General features: G+C 41.1%; 1 protein-coding gene across 1 annotated transcript in view; it reads right to left on the reverse strand.

Annotated features, from left to right (window-relative positions):
- The window catches only part of KIF23 (kinesin family member 23), a 34591-nt gene extending 18356 nt beyond the window's left edge, over positions 1–16235 (reverse strand). Inside the window, exons 1-6 of the mRNA XM_007467860.1 lie at positions 16037–16235; positions 14017–14086; positions 12569–12697; positions 7911–8016; positions 603–739; positions 283–392 (exon numbers count right to left, since the gene is read on the reverse strand). Coding sequence (XP_007467922.1) covers positions 283–392; positions 603–739; positions 7911–8016; positions 12569–12697; positions 14017–14086; positions 16037–16047 — 563 coding nt within the window. The 5' untranslated portion in view covers positions 16048–16235. The remainder of the gene's footprint in view (positions 1–282; positions 393–602; positions 740–7910; positions 8017–12568; positions 12698–14016; positions 14087–16036) is intronic.
- Between the last annotated feature and the right edge of the window lie 475 nt (positions 16236–16710).

Raw genomic sequence — 16710 nt, forward strand, 5'->3', positions numbered from 1 at the left:
GTTGGGCCAATCTCCCATATCTCCCCAGATACACAACACGGGCTTTTACACCCTCTCTCACGAAGAGTGGCACCTTCCCTAAACAGTGATTCAAGGGCAGTGTGCTCAGAACCAAACAGGACATCTGAGCAAATAAACTTATTTAAGAACATCCCTCAACTTTGACCTCACTAAAGTCAACGGTCAGACCAACTTCTCCACTTCTGTTCACCATTCCCTATGCCTGAGAAAAGCACTGGACAGGGTTCCCATGAGGCCAGTGTTACAAATGTAATTACTTACTTGCTAGAGGGGGTCTTTGGATTGGGCGTGGCTTCTCTTTTCTGCCGTTCTAATAAAGCATCAACTTCACACTGTATATCCATACTATTCCTATCATTAGATTTAAAAACCTTAAAGTGGGGGCAAAAATCAGACCATATTTTTAGACTTTGACTTAAATAGTAAGAAATATACTTAAGAAATAAAAAACAATATTTAAACATATTTAAAGTTTCAAAAGGTATCCGATGCCTTAGTTCTCCCTTAATACTACCGTATTCACAGGTATTTTGGCACCTAGGCCCTCTAGTGAGTCACAACACACAAAAAATTAAACTTACGTATCGTTTAGCTTGAAACGACCCTATACTGTTAAAGAGCATGTCCAAACAGCGAGGAAGCAGTCCTCCTTCCCCTGGAGAACCAGTCATAGTGTGAGTTTTTCCACTTCCCGTCACACCATATGTAAAAAGGAGACCTACAATGTAACAAGTCACAGTTATATATTAAATATCACACTTGGCTATATCTTAAAAGTCCTCCACGTATAATACTTTTTGTATTAGAAAACACTTTAAATTAACTGCTCAACACCTCAATATATAAGGCAAATGCTAACAGCCATGAAAGGAGAAATCAACAGTAACACAATAGGGAGACTTTAACACCCACTTACATCCAGACAGAAAATCAATAACAAAACACGGGCCATAAATGACACATTAAACCAGATGGACTTAATTGATATTTATAGAACATTCCATCCAAAAGCAGAATACACATTCTTCTCAGGTGCACGTGGAACATTCTCCAGGACTGACCACATGCTGGACGACAAAACAAGCCTCAGTAAATTTAAGAAAACTGAAATCATATCAAGCATCTTTTCTGACCACAACGCTGAGATTTGAAATCACAAGAAAAAAAACTGTCAAAAAAACACAAGTAAGTGGAAGCTAAACAATATGTTACTAAACAACCAATGGATCACTGAAGAAATAAAAGAACACCTAGAGACAAATGACAACAAAAACATGACAATCAAAAACCTATGTGATGCAGGAAAAGCAGTTCTAGTGGGGAAGTTTATAGCAATAAAATCTTACCTCAGGAAACAAGAAAAATCTCAAACAACTTAACCTTACACCTAAAGCAACTAAAGAAAAACGAATAAACAAAACCCAAAGTGAGCAGAAGGAAAGAAGTCATAAAGATCGGAGCAGAAATAAATGAAATAGAGATGAAGAAAACAACAGAAAAGAGCAATGAAACTAAAAGCTGGTTCTTTGAAAAGGTAAACAAGACTGATAAATCTTTAGCCAGACGCATCAAGAAAAAAAAGCGAGGGCTCAAATCAAGAAAATCAGAAGTGAAAACAGAGAAGTTACAACAGACACCACAGAAATACAAGGGATAAGAGACTACTACAAGCAAGTGTATGCCAATAAAATGGATAACCTAGTAGAAACGGACAAATTCTTAGAAAGGTACAAGCTCCCAAGACTCAACCAGGAAGAAAAAGAAAATATGAAAGGACTGATCATAAGTACTGAAACTGAAACTGTGATTAAAACCTCCCAGCAGGGCTTCCCTGGTGGCTCAGTGGTTTAGAGTCCGTCTGCCGATACAGGGGACACGGGTTCGTGCCCCGGTCCAGGAAGATCCCAAATGCCGCGGAGCGGCTGGGCCCGTGAGCCCTGGCCGCTGGGCCTGTGCGTCCGGAGCCTGTGCTCCGCAACGGAAGAGGCCACAACAGTGAGAGGCCCGCATACTGCAAAACAAAACAAAACAAAACAAAACCTCCCAGCAAACAGAAGTCCAGGACCAGATGGCTTCACAGGTAAATTCTATCACACATTTAGAGAAGAGTTAACATCTATCCTTCTGAAACTATTCCAAAAAATTGCAGAGGAAGGAACACTCCCAAATTCATTCTACAAGGCCACTATCACCCTGATACCAAAACTTGACAAGGGTAACACAGAAAAAATTACAGGCCAGTATCTTTGATAAATATAGACACAAAAATTCTCAGCAAAATACTAGCAAACTGGGGCTTCCCTGGTGGTGCAGTGGTTGAGAGTCCGCCTGCCGATGCAGGGGACACGGGTTCGTGCCCTGGTCCAGGAAGATCCCACATGCTGTGGAGCGGCTGGGTCTGTGAGCCATGGCCGCTGAGCCTGTGCGTCCAGAGCCTGTGCTCCACAAAGGGAGAGGCCACAGCAGTGAGAGGCCCGTGTACCACAAAAAAAAAAAAAACTAGCAAACTGAATCCAACAACACATAAAAAAGGTCACACACCATGACCACGTTGGATTCATCCCAGGGTTCCAAGATTGATCCAACATACATAAATCAATAAATGAGATACACCACATCAACAGAAGAAAGGAAAAAAACCTCATGATCATCAATAGATGCAGAAAAAGCATTTGACAAAATTCAACATTCACTCATGATAAAAACCCTTATGAAACTGGAGAGGGAACATATCTCAACACAATAAAAGCTATTTATGACAAACCCACAGCCAATATAATATTCAATGGTGAAAAGCCGAAAGACTTCCCACTAAAATGTGGAAAAACACAAGGATGCCCACTCTCACCACTTCTCTTCAACATAGTATTGGAAGTCCTAGCCACAGCCATCAGACAAGAAAAAGAAATAAAAGGTATTTAAATTCGCAGGGAAGAGGTAAAATTGTCATTGTACGCAAATGACATGACAATATATGTAGAAAACCCTGAAGACTCCACACTAAAACTGATAAATGAATCTAGCAAGGTAGCAGGATACAAGATTAACATACAGAAATAGGTTGCACTTCTTTACACCAACAATGAAATATCATAAAGGGAATGTAAATAAACAATCCCTTTTAAACTCCCACAAAAAAATAAAATACTTAGATATAAACCTCATCAAGGAGGTGAAAGACTTATATGCTGAGAACTACAAAACATTATTAAAGGAAATTAAAGATGATTCAAAGAAATGGAAAGATATCCCATGCTCTCGGATTGGAAGAATTAATATTGCTAAAATGGCCATACTACCCAAAGCAATCTACAGATTTAATGTGATCCCTATTAAATTACCAATGGTATTTTTCACAGAAATAGAACAAATAATACCAAAATATACATGGAACCATAAAAGACCCAGAATTGCCAAAGCAATCCTGAGGAAAAAGAAAAAAGCAGGAGGCCTAACACTCCCAGACTTCACTACAAGGCTACAGTAATCAAAACAGCATGGTATTGGCACAAAAACAGATATACAGATCAATGGAACAGAAGAGAGAGCCCAGAAATAAACCCACACACCTGTGGCTTCAAGACCTAATTATAAGACCAGACACTGGGAGTTCCCTGGTGGCCTAGTGGTTAAGATTTGGTGCTTTCACTGCAGAGGCCCAGGTTCAATCCCTGGATTGCACCATCCTGCATGCCACGTGGCATGGCCAAAATGAAGAAAATAAAAAAGAAAAGACAAGACACCATAAAACTCCTAGTAGAGAACATAGGCAAAACATTCTCTGACATAAATCATACCCATGTTTTTTTAGGTCAGTCTCCCAAGGCAACAGAAATAAAAGCAAAAATAAACAAATGGGACCTAATCAAACTTATAAGCTTTTGCACAGCAAAGAAAACCACAAACAAAATGAAAAGACAACTTACGGACTGGGAGAAAATATTTGCAAATGATGTGACTAACAAGGGCTTAATTTCCCAAATATGCAAACAGCTCATACAACTCAATAACAAAAAAAAACAAACAACCCAATAAAAAATGGGCAGAAGACCTAAATAGACATTTCTCCAAAGAAGACACACAGATGGCCAATAGGCACATGAAAAGATACTCAATGTTGCTAATTACTAGAGAAATGCAAATCAAAACCACAATGAGGTACCACCTCACACCAGTCAGAATGACCATCAATAAAAAGTCTACAAATAGCCAATGCTGGAGAGGATGTGGAGAAAACCCTCCTACCCTGTTGGTGGGAATGTAAATTGGTAGAGCCCCTATGGAGAAGAGTATGGAGGTTCCTTAAAAAACTAAAAATAGAGCTACCATAAGATGCAGCAATCCCATTCCTGGGCATATATCTGGAGAAAACCATGGTTTGAAGGGATACATACACCCCAGTGTTCATTGATTGCAGTGCTGTTTACAATAGCCAAAACATGGAAACAACATAAATGTCCACTGACAGATGAATGGATAAGGAAGATGTGGTACATATATACAATGTAATATTACTCAGCCGTAAAAAAGAATGAAATACTGCCATTTGCAGCAACATGGATGGACCTAGAGATTATCACACTCTAGGTATAATAGTAAGCGAAGTAAGTTAGAAAGGCAAATACCATGATAAAACTTATTATGTGGAATCTTAAATATGACACAAATCAACATATCTATGAAACAAAAACAGACTCACAAATACAGAGAACAGACTTGTGGTTGCCAAGGTAAGGGGGGGGGGTAGGAGAGGGAAGGAGTGGGAGTTTGGGATTAGCAGAGGCAAACTGTTATATATAGGATGGATAACAATAAGGTCCTATTGTATAGCACAAGGAACTATATTCAATAACCTGTGACAAACCATAATTGAAAAGAGTACAAAAAAGGATATATATGTACATAGCAGAATCACTTTGCCATACAGAAGAAATTAACACAACATTGTAAATCAACTACACTTCAATAAAATTTAAAAAAACACTCCCAACAAACAAAAATCCAGGACCAGATGGTTTCACAGGCAAATTCTGTCAACATTTAGAGAAGAGTTAACACCTACTCTTCTGAAACTCTTCTAAAAAATTGCAGAGGAAGGAACGCTCCCAAACTCATTCTACAAGGCCACCATCATCCTGATACTAAAACTAGACAAGAATATCACACACACACACACAAAAAAATTACAGGCCAATATCACTGAATACAGATGCAAAAATTCTCAACAAAATACTAGCAAACTGAATCCAACAATACATTAAAAGGATCATACACCATGATCAAGTGGGATTTATCCCAGGGATTCAAGGATTCTTCAGTATCCACAAATCAATCAGTGTGATACACCACATTAACAAACTGAAGAATAAAAATGCTTTGATCATCTCAATAGATGCAGAAAACACTTTTGACAAAATCAACACCCATTTATGGTAAAAAACTCTCCAGAAAGTGGGCATAGAGGGAACACACCTTAACATAATAAAGGTCATGTACGACAAACCTACAGCTAACATAATACTCAATGGTGAAAAGCCTAAAGCATTCCCTCTAAGATCAGGAACAAGCCAAGGATATTCACTGTCACCACTTTTATTCAACATAGTTTTGAAGTCCTAGCCATGGCAATCAGAGAAGAAAAAGAAATAAAAGGAATCCAAATTGGAAAAGAAGAAGAAAACTGTCACTCTTTGCAGATGACATGATACTATACATAGAAAATCCTAAAGATGCTACCAGAAAACTACTAGAGCTAATCAATGAATTTGGCAAAGTAGCAGGACACAAAATTAATGCACAGAAATCTCTTGCATTTCTATACACTAATAACGAAAGATTAGAAAGAGAAATCAAGAAAACAATCCCATTTACCATCGCATCAAAAAGAATAAAATACCTAGGAATAAACCTACCTAAGGAGGCAAAAGACCTATACACAGAAAACTATAAGATGCTGATGATAGAAACTGAAGATGACATAAACTGATGGTAAGATATACCATGTTCTTGGATTGGAAGAATCAATATTGTCAAAATGGCTATACTACAAGGCAATCTACAGATTCAACGCAATCCCTATCAAGTAACCAACGGCATTTTCCACATAACTGGAACACAAATATTTTTACGTTTGTGTGGAAACGCAAAAGACCCCGAATAGCCAAAGCAATCCTGAGAAAGAAAAACGGAGCTGGAGGAATCAGGCTCCCTGACTTCAGACTATACTACAAAACTACAGAAATCAAAACAGTATGGTACTGGCACAAAAACAGAAATATAGATCAATGGAAAAGGATAGAAAGCTCAGAAATAAACCCACACACCTATGGTCAATTAATTTAGGACAAAGGAGGCAAGAATATATAATGGAGAAATGGCAGTCTCTTCAATAAGTGGTGCTGGGAAAACTGGACAGCTGCATGTAAAAGAATGAAATTAGAACAGTCTCTAACACCATACACAAAAATAAACTCAAAATGGATTATTAGAGACCTAAATGTAAGACCTGATACTATAAAACTCCTAGCACACTCTTTGACATAAATCACGGCAAGATCTTTTTGGATCTACCTCCTAGAGTAATAAAAACCAAAACAAAAGTAAACAAATGGGACCTAATTATACTGTAAAGCTTTTGCACAGAAAAGGAAACCATAATCAAAATGAAAAGACAACCCACAGAATGGCAGAAAATATTTGCAAATGATGCGACCGACAAGGGATTAATTTCCAAAATATACAAACAGCTCATGCAGCATCACACACACACAAAAAAAACCCAATCAAAAAATGGGCAGAAGACCTAAACATACATTTCTCCAAAGAAGATATACAGATGGCCAAGAGGCACATGAAAAGATGGTCAACATTGCTTAGTATTAGAGAAATGCAAATCAAAACTACAATGAGATATCGCCTCACACAAGTCAGAATGGCCAGCATCAAAAAGTCTACAAATAACAAATGCTGGAGAGGGTGTGGAGAAAAGGGAACCCTCCTGCCCTGTTGGTGGGAATGTAAATTGGTATAGCCACTATAGAGAACAGTATGGAGGTTCCTTAAAAAACTAAAAATAGAGCTACCATAGGATGCAGCAATCCCAGGTCTGGACATATATCCAGAGAATACCATGGTTCAAAAGGATACATGCAGCCCAGTGTTCACTGCAGCACTGTTTATAATAGCCAAGACATGGAAGCAACCTAAATGTCAATCGACAGGTGAATGGATAAAGAAGATGTGGTACATATATAAAATGGAATATTACTCAGCCATTAAAAATGAAATTATGCCATTTGCAGTAACATGGATGGACCTGGAGATTATCATACTAAGTGAAATAGGTTAGACAGAAAAAGACAAGTTATCATATGATATTGCTTATATGCAGAATGTAAAAACTTAAAAAAATGATACAAATGAACCTATTTACAAAACAGACTCACAGACTAAAACAAACTTATGGTTACCAAAGGGGAGGAATAAATTGGGAGTTTGGGATTGACATATACACACTACTATATTTAAAATAGATAATCAACAAGGACCTACTGTATAGCACAGGGAAATCTACTCAATATCCTGTAATAACCTATATGGGAAAAGAATCTGAAAAAGAATGGATATATGTATAACTGAGCCACTTAGCTGTACACCTGAAACTAACACAACACTGTAAATCAACTATACTCCAATGCAAAATAAAAATTAAATTTGAAAAAATAAGCAAATTAAAAAAATTAAAATAACTGCTCAAAAAAGCAGGTTTAACACTACTCTGGCAAATTAAGTGGGTTCAAGGCTGAACATAAACCAAGTATCTAAGCATCAAAAAAGTTTTATCAGAGGGGGAGAAAAAGAAAAATTCAACAAAACTCCAAGAATCATACCATTTTTGCCATGAATGAGGTCATCTACCAAGGGATTAGCCACAATATCAAAGAGCTCCTTTTGGGTGGTATGAGTGCCAAATACTTGTTTAAATGAATACTGAGTCTGTGGAGAAGAAAAAAAGTAAAAAGCACATAAACGGAATTCCACTATAGCTAGGCTAGAAATATATCTCTTTAAACATATTCAGATGTTTCCTTATGAACAATTAGATCTAGACATGAAAAAAAAATATCAAGTCTTTAAACTTGGAATCTTTAAAAAATTCATGACATACTTAAATTATACCAATTATAAACTGGTAAATATTTACAGTTATAACTACTGAAAAGACTGCAGAAAAGTCTTGTCTACTAATGCCTCATAGACTAAGGCTGATTTTGTTTTAATTAAGTGACAAAGGAGTTCAAAAGGTATTACAACGATTCAGTCACAGACCTGTGAAAATCCTCACGCATTACTTCATATACTATTTTACTGCTATCTATTTTTCTTTATAAAGGTGTCATTTAAAATGGCATAGCAGTATAAAACCAAGAGTTTTGATGTACTGCCTTTTTTTTTTTTTTTTTTTTTTTTTTTTGCGGTACGCGGGCCTCTCACTGTTGTGGCCTCTCCCGTTGCGTAGCAACAGGCTCCGGACGCGCAGGCTCAGCGGCCATGGCTCCCGGGCCCAGCCGCTCCGCGGCATGCGGGATCTTCCGGACTGGGTCACGAACCCGTGTCCCCTGCATCGGCAGGCGGACTCTCAACCACTGCGCCACCAGGGAAGCCCTGTACTGCTTTTTTTAAACTAGAAAATAACTGTCAATATAATCTCATCTGAGTTTTGTTTGTTTGTTTGTTCTTGGCTGTGCCACAAGGCATGCAGGATACTAGTTCCCTGACCAGGGATATAACCCTGGTGCACTGGAGTGGAAGCATGGAGTCTCAACCTCTGGATTACCAGAGAAGTCCCTCATCTAAGTTCTTCTATGAAATAAATTTTAAATAAACTGTGACCTTTAAAAAAGAAATAATACTTCAATTATCAAATCTTTCAAAATATGACTATTATTATAAAGCATATCTATATTATCAGAAATATTATCAAACTCCTACTTGGAAAATAAGACTGGGGACTAGGGTATATATTTCAAGGTAAATTAAAATGGCCTAATTATCCAGGGACTGGAGTTCTATTCTTTCTATTTTTGTTATTTTCTAGCTTTATTAGTTTGTAGACATTGCAATTGTTCCTGTAGGCTTCCTGAATTTCTTGCAATTTTTGCTCCATGAATGTCAATGCTATTATTTGGTGCATGAGTATTCACTAGAATTTATTATGGATTATAGCCTTTGTCACGTGGCCCCTTTTCCCTGTTTTATAACGTTTTATCTTAAATTCAACCTGCTCACATATCAATATCATGACCCTTATGTTTTTAAAATTAGCAGTTTTGTCCCCCAAAAGGAGACACGTACAGATTAGGACTCAAATACATCATCATCATCATAACAACAACAACTTGCACTTAACACTAACCATGTCCCAAGCACTGCCTTAGCATATTAGTGAATCATCATTTTTACAACCTCTGATGTAGGTACTATCAATTATTATGGCTCATTTTATAACTTGTTAAAGATCACACACCTACTTCAGCTAAGCTAACTCCCACCTTTGTAGAAGTTTTTATTCCAATCCTGCAAAACAGCTTTAGAGTTCACAGAAAGAACAAAGAATCTTAGAACTGAAAAGATACATACAGGTTAGTGCTGACAGGTCAATGACCTCCAAGTCCTCATGAACAATCCCCACCCTCTTCCAGGTGAAGAAAACTAAGGCAAGAAGGAACTTGCCCAAGCTCATGAAGCTAATTAGTGTCAAAGCCATTTCCATTCCAACACTTCTTCCATTATCCAGTGTTGCCTTCTGTCAAAAAGCACTGAGAACTTTTAATCCCCACCAAACCTTTAGTACTATCTACACAGACATGAAATTAACTCTAATAAAGAAGTAAAATTCAATAAGTTAGTTCTCAACTATTTTACATTCTCAAAGGCCTACTCCTCCATGAAGCCTTCCCAGACCATTCCTTCATGCTTAATCCGTATCTACTGAGTGTTTGGCAAACAGGACAGATAAGGTACATATCCCCTAGAAGTGTATATTACATCAGGGGAGAGACAATAAACAAGTAAATAAATCTATAGGTTGGGGTAAGTGCTGTCAAGGAAGTATAGAGTACAGACCACGAGAGAAGTGGCAGGGGTGCTACTGCTTATGGGGGTAACCTGGACACACTCTCGGAGGAAGTGATTTAAGCTAAAACCTAAGGATGAGAAGCCATCCTGCTAAGAGCTCAGGGGAAAGCCCTGAGGCAAGATTCTGGCTTATCCAAGCAATTTAGGATTGTATGAGTACTAAGAGGTGAGGTGGAGAGAGAGACAGCAGGAAGATTAAGCAGGATTGTGCCCATTTAAAAACTTTATTCCTTAGAAGGTTTTAAACAGGAAAATGGTGACCAGAAGCGGGGGCATAAATTAGGATTGGGATTAGCAGATACAAACTGCTATACAGAAAATAGATAAACAACATCCTACTGTATAACACAAGCAAGTGTATTCAATATCTTGTAGTAAACCATAATGGAAAAGAATATGAAAAAGAATATATACATATATGTATAGCTGAATCACTTTGCTGTATACCAGAAGCTAATACAGCATTGTGAATTAATGGTACTTCAGTTAAAAAAAGAAAAAGGCAAATGTGAGGTCTGATTTCTGCTTTAAAAGATGACTGGCTGCTCTGTGGCAATGGATTAGAGAAGATTCAGAGTGGAAGCAGGTGGTCCAGCTGGCTTCAGCATAGTCTTGTTAATGTGACTCAAAGTGTGGTCAGCAGGCAGGCCAATGCCCCTCTGAGAGCTCCAGTCCAGGGGGAGGTAATTACAGAGATGGAGGGTAAATGCTTAGAACCTCTGTAGCCATTTCACACAGCTGTAACATCCCAGCATGTGAACAGTGGGGCTTAATCTCTGAACAGATTATAAACCAGTCCTCTGCTGTCTAACTTTGCCCAACAGTTGTCTAACAGTTTCTTGTGGCAAAGCTGCACAAAAGTATCAGTCACCATGCACTGAAAATAAAAAAGCTGCTTCTTCACCACAGTTTGAGAAGCACTTGTCTCCGTAATTAATAACAGGCCTCAGACGAGGGTAGTGGCAGTGGAGATAGAACTGAAAGGACAGTTTCAAGATACACACTGGAGCAGGACTGAAAGGATCTACTAATGAATAGGATATGAGGGGGGACAAGAGAAAGGTAGGGACAGGGTGTCTGGTTTGAGCAAACAGATGGTGGAGGTGCTATTTATTGACAAGAAAAAACAAGGGAGGAAGTGATCTAGAGGGGAAAAAACTCAAGAGTTCTTTTGGACATGCCTGTGTGACATCCAAGCAGTGGACGTTCAAGTTGAGAGTTAGAGAAAAGATTTAGTCTGGAGATAAAAATTCCAAAATTATTACCATATCAACATGTAAAGCCATGGAAAAGTATAGATAGGGAAGAGAGCCCTGGGTATAGCCCAACCTGGTATTCAGAGGTTGGAAAAGGAGGCGAAGCCTGCAGACGATGGCCAGTGAAAGACAGAACATGGAGAATTGGAGCGGAAGACAGGACAGTGCTGCTGAGAAACAGATCATAATGAAGACAAAAAGGTGTCCATCACATCTAGCAGCAAAGAGGCCACTGGTGGGCTTTTGACTAGCAATCTCCCTCGAGTAGTGTACACGAAAGAGTGAAGGCAGCTTGAAAGAAGAGATGACACCCTGAATTCATACTTTTTTCTGCATTCCCAGAGTCAATTTCTTTAAACACACCTCTGTCTTACCAATGAGGGTCACTTGCTTAGCATCTGTGCTCCCAACTAAGTTGTAAGCTCCATAAAGGCAAGGACCGTGTCTTACTCAGTTTTTAAAGTCTCCTTCTATGCTCCAGCTTAGCACATGTTTGTCGAACTGAACTGAACTCTCTTTAACATTTTACTAAAAATAAAAACACCTCATAAGAGAGCGATACAAGTATACAATGCCAGGGATTCCCTGGTGGCGCAGTGGTTGAGAGTCCGCCTGCCAAGGCAGGGGACGCGGGTTCGTACCCCGGTCCGGGAAGATCCCACATGCCGCGGAGCAGCTGGGCCCGGGAGCCGTGGCCGCTGAGCCTGCGCGTCCGGAGCCTGTGCTCCACAACGGGAGAGGGCACAACAGTGAGAGGCCCGCGTACCGCAAAAAAAAAAAAACAAAAAAACATCAAGTATACAATGCCTATTAAATGTTATTTCAATCCCACACATGAAACTATATATATACATGTAATTGCCTAACAATCAGATATCATTCCACATTAAACTATTCCTAATATATGCTCTAAAAAGCAATAATTATCCAATACAAGAAATTAATCATCTAAAAGCAATCTTCTAACTCCAGTATACCAAAGGTGTGTCTGTACAGCCCAGAAATTAAAGATACTTTTGATATGGTGGTTAGAGTAAAGTAAATAAGTCTTTCAATAAAGTGGAAACACATGAATGTTGTTAAATGGAAAACATGGAAAAGCCATTTAGGAAAGAACCTATCAATTAAAAACAGCTGCTTCCAATAGGAATTACCTCCTTATAGTCTCCATTTCGGTTGAGCCTATAACCCTCAGGAGGATGAAGTTGAACTGTTGTATTACTAATCACCTCTATGCAACACTCTTGCTCTGGGAGGCTCAGTGGGCGTACCCTGCAGTACACCTGAAAATACACAAAGGTGCTTAAAGAACAAAGGTTGACTTTTTACCTGACTTTTCATTCATTCATTCATTCATTCAAACATTTGGTCTCTAAACTTAAGCATATATACTTAGAGCTGTGAAAGCCAAGATCTGCTACCCTGCTACCCAATTTGCTGATTGTCAAATGCAAACAGATATTTTAGATATGAATTTTAAATGCACATGATATCAAAACTCACAATGAGAATTATTTGCAAAGCTGTTAGGATTGTCTGGAATTGGATGTCAATTAAAACTTGCCAGCTTGGGGCTTCCCTGGTGGCGCAGTGGTTGAGAGTCCGCCTGCCGACGCAGGGGACACGGGTTCGTGCCCCGGTCCGGGAAGATCCCACGTGCCGCGGAGCGGCTGTGCCCGTGAGCCATGGCCGCTGAGCCTGCGCGTCCGGAGCCTGTTGCTCCGCAACGGGAGAGGCCACAACAGTGAGAGGCCCCCGTACTGCAAAAAAAACAAAAACAAAAAAAACAAAAAAAAAACTTGCCAGCTTAACACTTAATACGCTAAAGTGTACGATCTGAAATATGGTCTTTTATTTTATTTTATTTATTTAATTTTTGGCTGTGCGTGGGCTTTCTCTAGTTGCAGCAAGCGGGGGCTACTCTTCATTGTGGTGCACGGGCTTCTCACTGCAGTGGCTTCTCTTGTTGCAGAGCATGGGCCCTAGGTGTGCAGGCTTCAGTGGTTGTGCCGCACGGGGCTTAGTCGCGCCGCATCATGTAGGATCTTCCCAGACCGGAGCTCGAACCCCTGTCCCCTGCATCGGCAGGCGGATTCTTAACCACTGTGCCACCAGGGAGGCCCGAAATATGGTCTTCTTAATCAGTGATAGGGTTGGGGAAAAACTGTTCAGCACTATATGCAAAGCATCTGGTTCCCACAACTCAAATCAAGAGATACATTCCAGTGCCAATGAAGGGGAGATTTAAAAACCCCAGAGCAAACCACCTTTCTTTTATTTGCCATTTGCTTTTAAAAGCAAGTTCCCAAGCCTGCATGAAGAATTCTCCAAGACAGCTGAAGAATATTTTTTCATTATCTAACTTTTCAAATATAATTAGTTATAGGAAGTATGCAACTGACAACCAAACACTTCATTTTACTGGGCTAATGTATCCTACATAGAAACAAAGTTTCAAAGCTGGAACCAGCCTAAGTAATTCAGTATCATCCTTTCAGCTAAATGTTCTTTGACTCCACTTCCACGCCTCCACCCCTTCCAAGCATAAGACATAAAAGGACTGAAGAAAGAAGACACACACAAATTCACAGGGAGACCTTACCCCAACAGGGTCTTTAAGACTCGTTTGGGATCCTTTTTTCACTGGTGGTTTCCTGGGTGTCTTAGTTCTCCTGGTCATAGATACAAAAACATTTTAGTTCAACACTAACATATAAAAACTTCACCTGTAATTCATACAGAGATGCCCTTCCTAGGGTTTATAAAATTATTCTTTAGCAGTTCCACAACACTATATCCCAAATAACATGAATAAGAATAAATTTCCTTAGTAGAAGAGTGTTTGTGGCATGGATAACCCAAAAGGAATTAAAATTTGGCTTAGGAGACATTTTTGCTACTAAAAAATAGAGATAACAGGCCCAAAATGGGGTCACTTGTGCTAACCTCCACATCACCAAACTGAGACTTCATACCTAACTTATAGTTCCAACCTCTCCCAGGAGTAGAATCTTAAACCAATCAATCTGGAATCACCTGGTCAGCGCTAGTGAGGTAATCTGCCTGATAGACCCCTGCCATCCACTAAATGATGTTCACCTTGCCACAGACAATCCACTCATTCCTAGTATAATTCCCTTGTTCCATCCCCCTCTGACCATAAAAAAAACTTCCATTTTGTACAGCTCTTAGGAGCACCTTTCTGTGTGCTAGATAGCATGCTGCCTGATTCATGAATCATTGAAAAAAGCCGGTAAGATCTTTAAAATGTACCTAGTTGAATTCTGTTTTTTAATATCTATTTATAGTTCTGTATGTAAAATAGCTTATTTTCTTGAGCAACAATTTTACAGACACTACAAATTTGAAAAATCTACAGATAGTTGACCACACTTATCTCAAAAGTCATTTATGTAGGTACATAAGCACACACGCTGTGCCAACAGCCCACTGCCAAGGCAGAATATCAAGTGATTAACTTCAATAAATTATAAAAATGCAAATAGAGGAATCCATTCTTTCATCAAGATTTGTCTTTACTTTCAAGCAACAAGGGATTTCACTGAATTCTCAAAACTATCATCCTTTGTCCTCAAACAAAATGTGGTCCCCAAACTGCAATTTTGTGCTCTCTTAAGTAGGGACAGTAGAAAAAGATATTTTGCTTTATTCACCATTTCTCTAGCATGCCACTCTCCCCTTTCCCCCATTTATCTATAGACTAGAAAAACATTTAACACTAAGTGAAATTACTGGCTTGGATTTTTAGGTTATTAAAATGCTTCTTCAACCCCTTCCCAGATGAAACAAGCAAAGTCGTGTCTTAAGTGCAAAATATTACGGTATGTTTACTTAAACTCAAACGACGAGCTACGTGATGGTGCTAATTATAAAGGCAGGCCTCCTCTTTGCACAAGTATTTCGTTACCCAGCAGCAGTCAAGGAATTAGGCTGAGCAGCAATGTCACCGACTCCGTAAGGAATGTGGGCGTGGGCTTTGGTGGCGGCGGCGGGGCTGTCTGAGACCCAAGAACAGAGCAAAATAACTGGCCTTCACCCGGAGGTGGTCGCGGCCCTCAGGCTACCGCGCTAGGCTAAGAAAATCACGCAGTGCGCTCGGACGCCGGGGCTCTCCGGGGGCCGAGACCACCTACCCAACCCCAACCCCAGGACACAACACTCGGCGCACCCGCGAGACGACCCCCGGCCCGCACTAACTCCGCAAAATGCATCCCGTGGGTGCGGGCGGCAGGGGATGGAAAGGGAAACTTAAGAAAGGGTTGAGACGGCGGTCCCGGAGCCAGGTGGAGGGCGACCTGGCTAACCCGAACTGGGGTTGCCGCCCAAACTTCCCCCTCCTCCCAACTTGGGGCCGACATTTCCTGGCCGAGTGAAGCGAGGGCGGCGAGACGGGCGCCCGACTCCGGGCGGCGGGGAGCCGGACGGGGTCGACGCGGACGCGGTCTCCGCGCCCGGGCTCCCCCTGGGCGGTCCTGATGGGGGCTCCCTCCCACTTTGGGGGCCGCGGCCCGGGAGACGCGGGGCTCGGTACCGACGGCGTGTCCCGGGGCCTGCTGCGGCGGCAGGAGACGCCGTCCCCGGCTCCGCGGCCCGGTACTCACGCTGGCTTCATGGCGGCAGGCTCCGCGCTGCCCAGACGTGCGAGCGGGACGCCGGACTCGGTCGGGCGGGCTGGCGAGGACGGCGGGCCGCAGGGACCGGCCGCGGGCACTGGGGCTCGGCAGCTCGGGCGTGGCGCTCAGAAAAGCCTGGAGAAGCAGCTCCGGGACCAGGTGAGCTCGCGCCCGGCGCATTTCAAACGGGCCAATCAGCGCCCGTCTTCGGGAAAGGGGCGTGGCCTCAGGAAGCGCATGCGTCTCCCGGAGAGGCGCTCGTCTCCTAGGCGACCGACGCAGAAAGGTCAAGGGCTGTCTGCGTGTCTGGGCTTCAGGGCTGGAGGGGGAAGCGGAGCTCAAATATTAGGAAGTACAACCCCTTGAATTTTCTGAGGAGGACACTGAGAGTTTCTTCTCCCACAGCACAAGAAGTCCAATGGAAGGGCAAATCCAGGGTTGATTCATAAGTCAGCAGTGTCTTTCCGGCCCAGGAGTGTCCTATCCTTGGGCTGTACCCTGCGCAGAGTCTCAGACTCCCTCTCTGGCTTCCAGAGCATCACAACACCTTGGCTTCCTTTCTGTCTCTTCCTCACCCTTCCTGGGATCTCCCTCTCTGAAACCTCGAGCTCTTTCCAGAGCCAGTCTTTTCTAAGATGAACTGATTCTATCTCACTTCGACC

Source organism: Lipotes vexillifer, unplaced genomic scaffold (assembly GCF_000442215.2).
Source record: "Lipotes vexillifer unplaced genomic scaffold, Lipotes_vexillifer_v1.1 scaffold792, whole genome shotgun sequence".
In the NCBI taxonomy this organism is placed as follows: domain Eukaryota; kingdom Metazoa; phylum Chordata; class Mammalia; order Artiodactyla; family Lipotidae; genus Lipotes; species Lipotes vexillifer.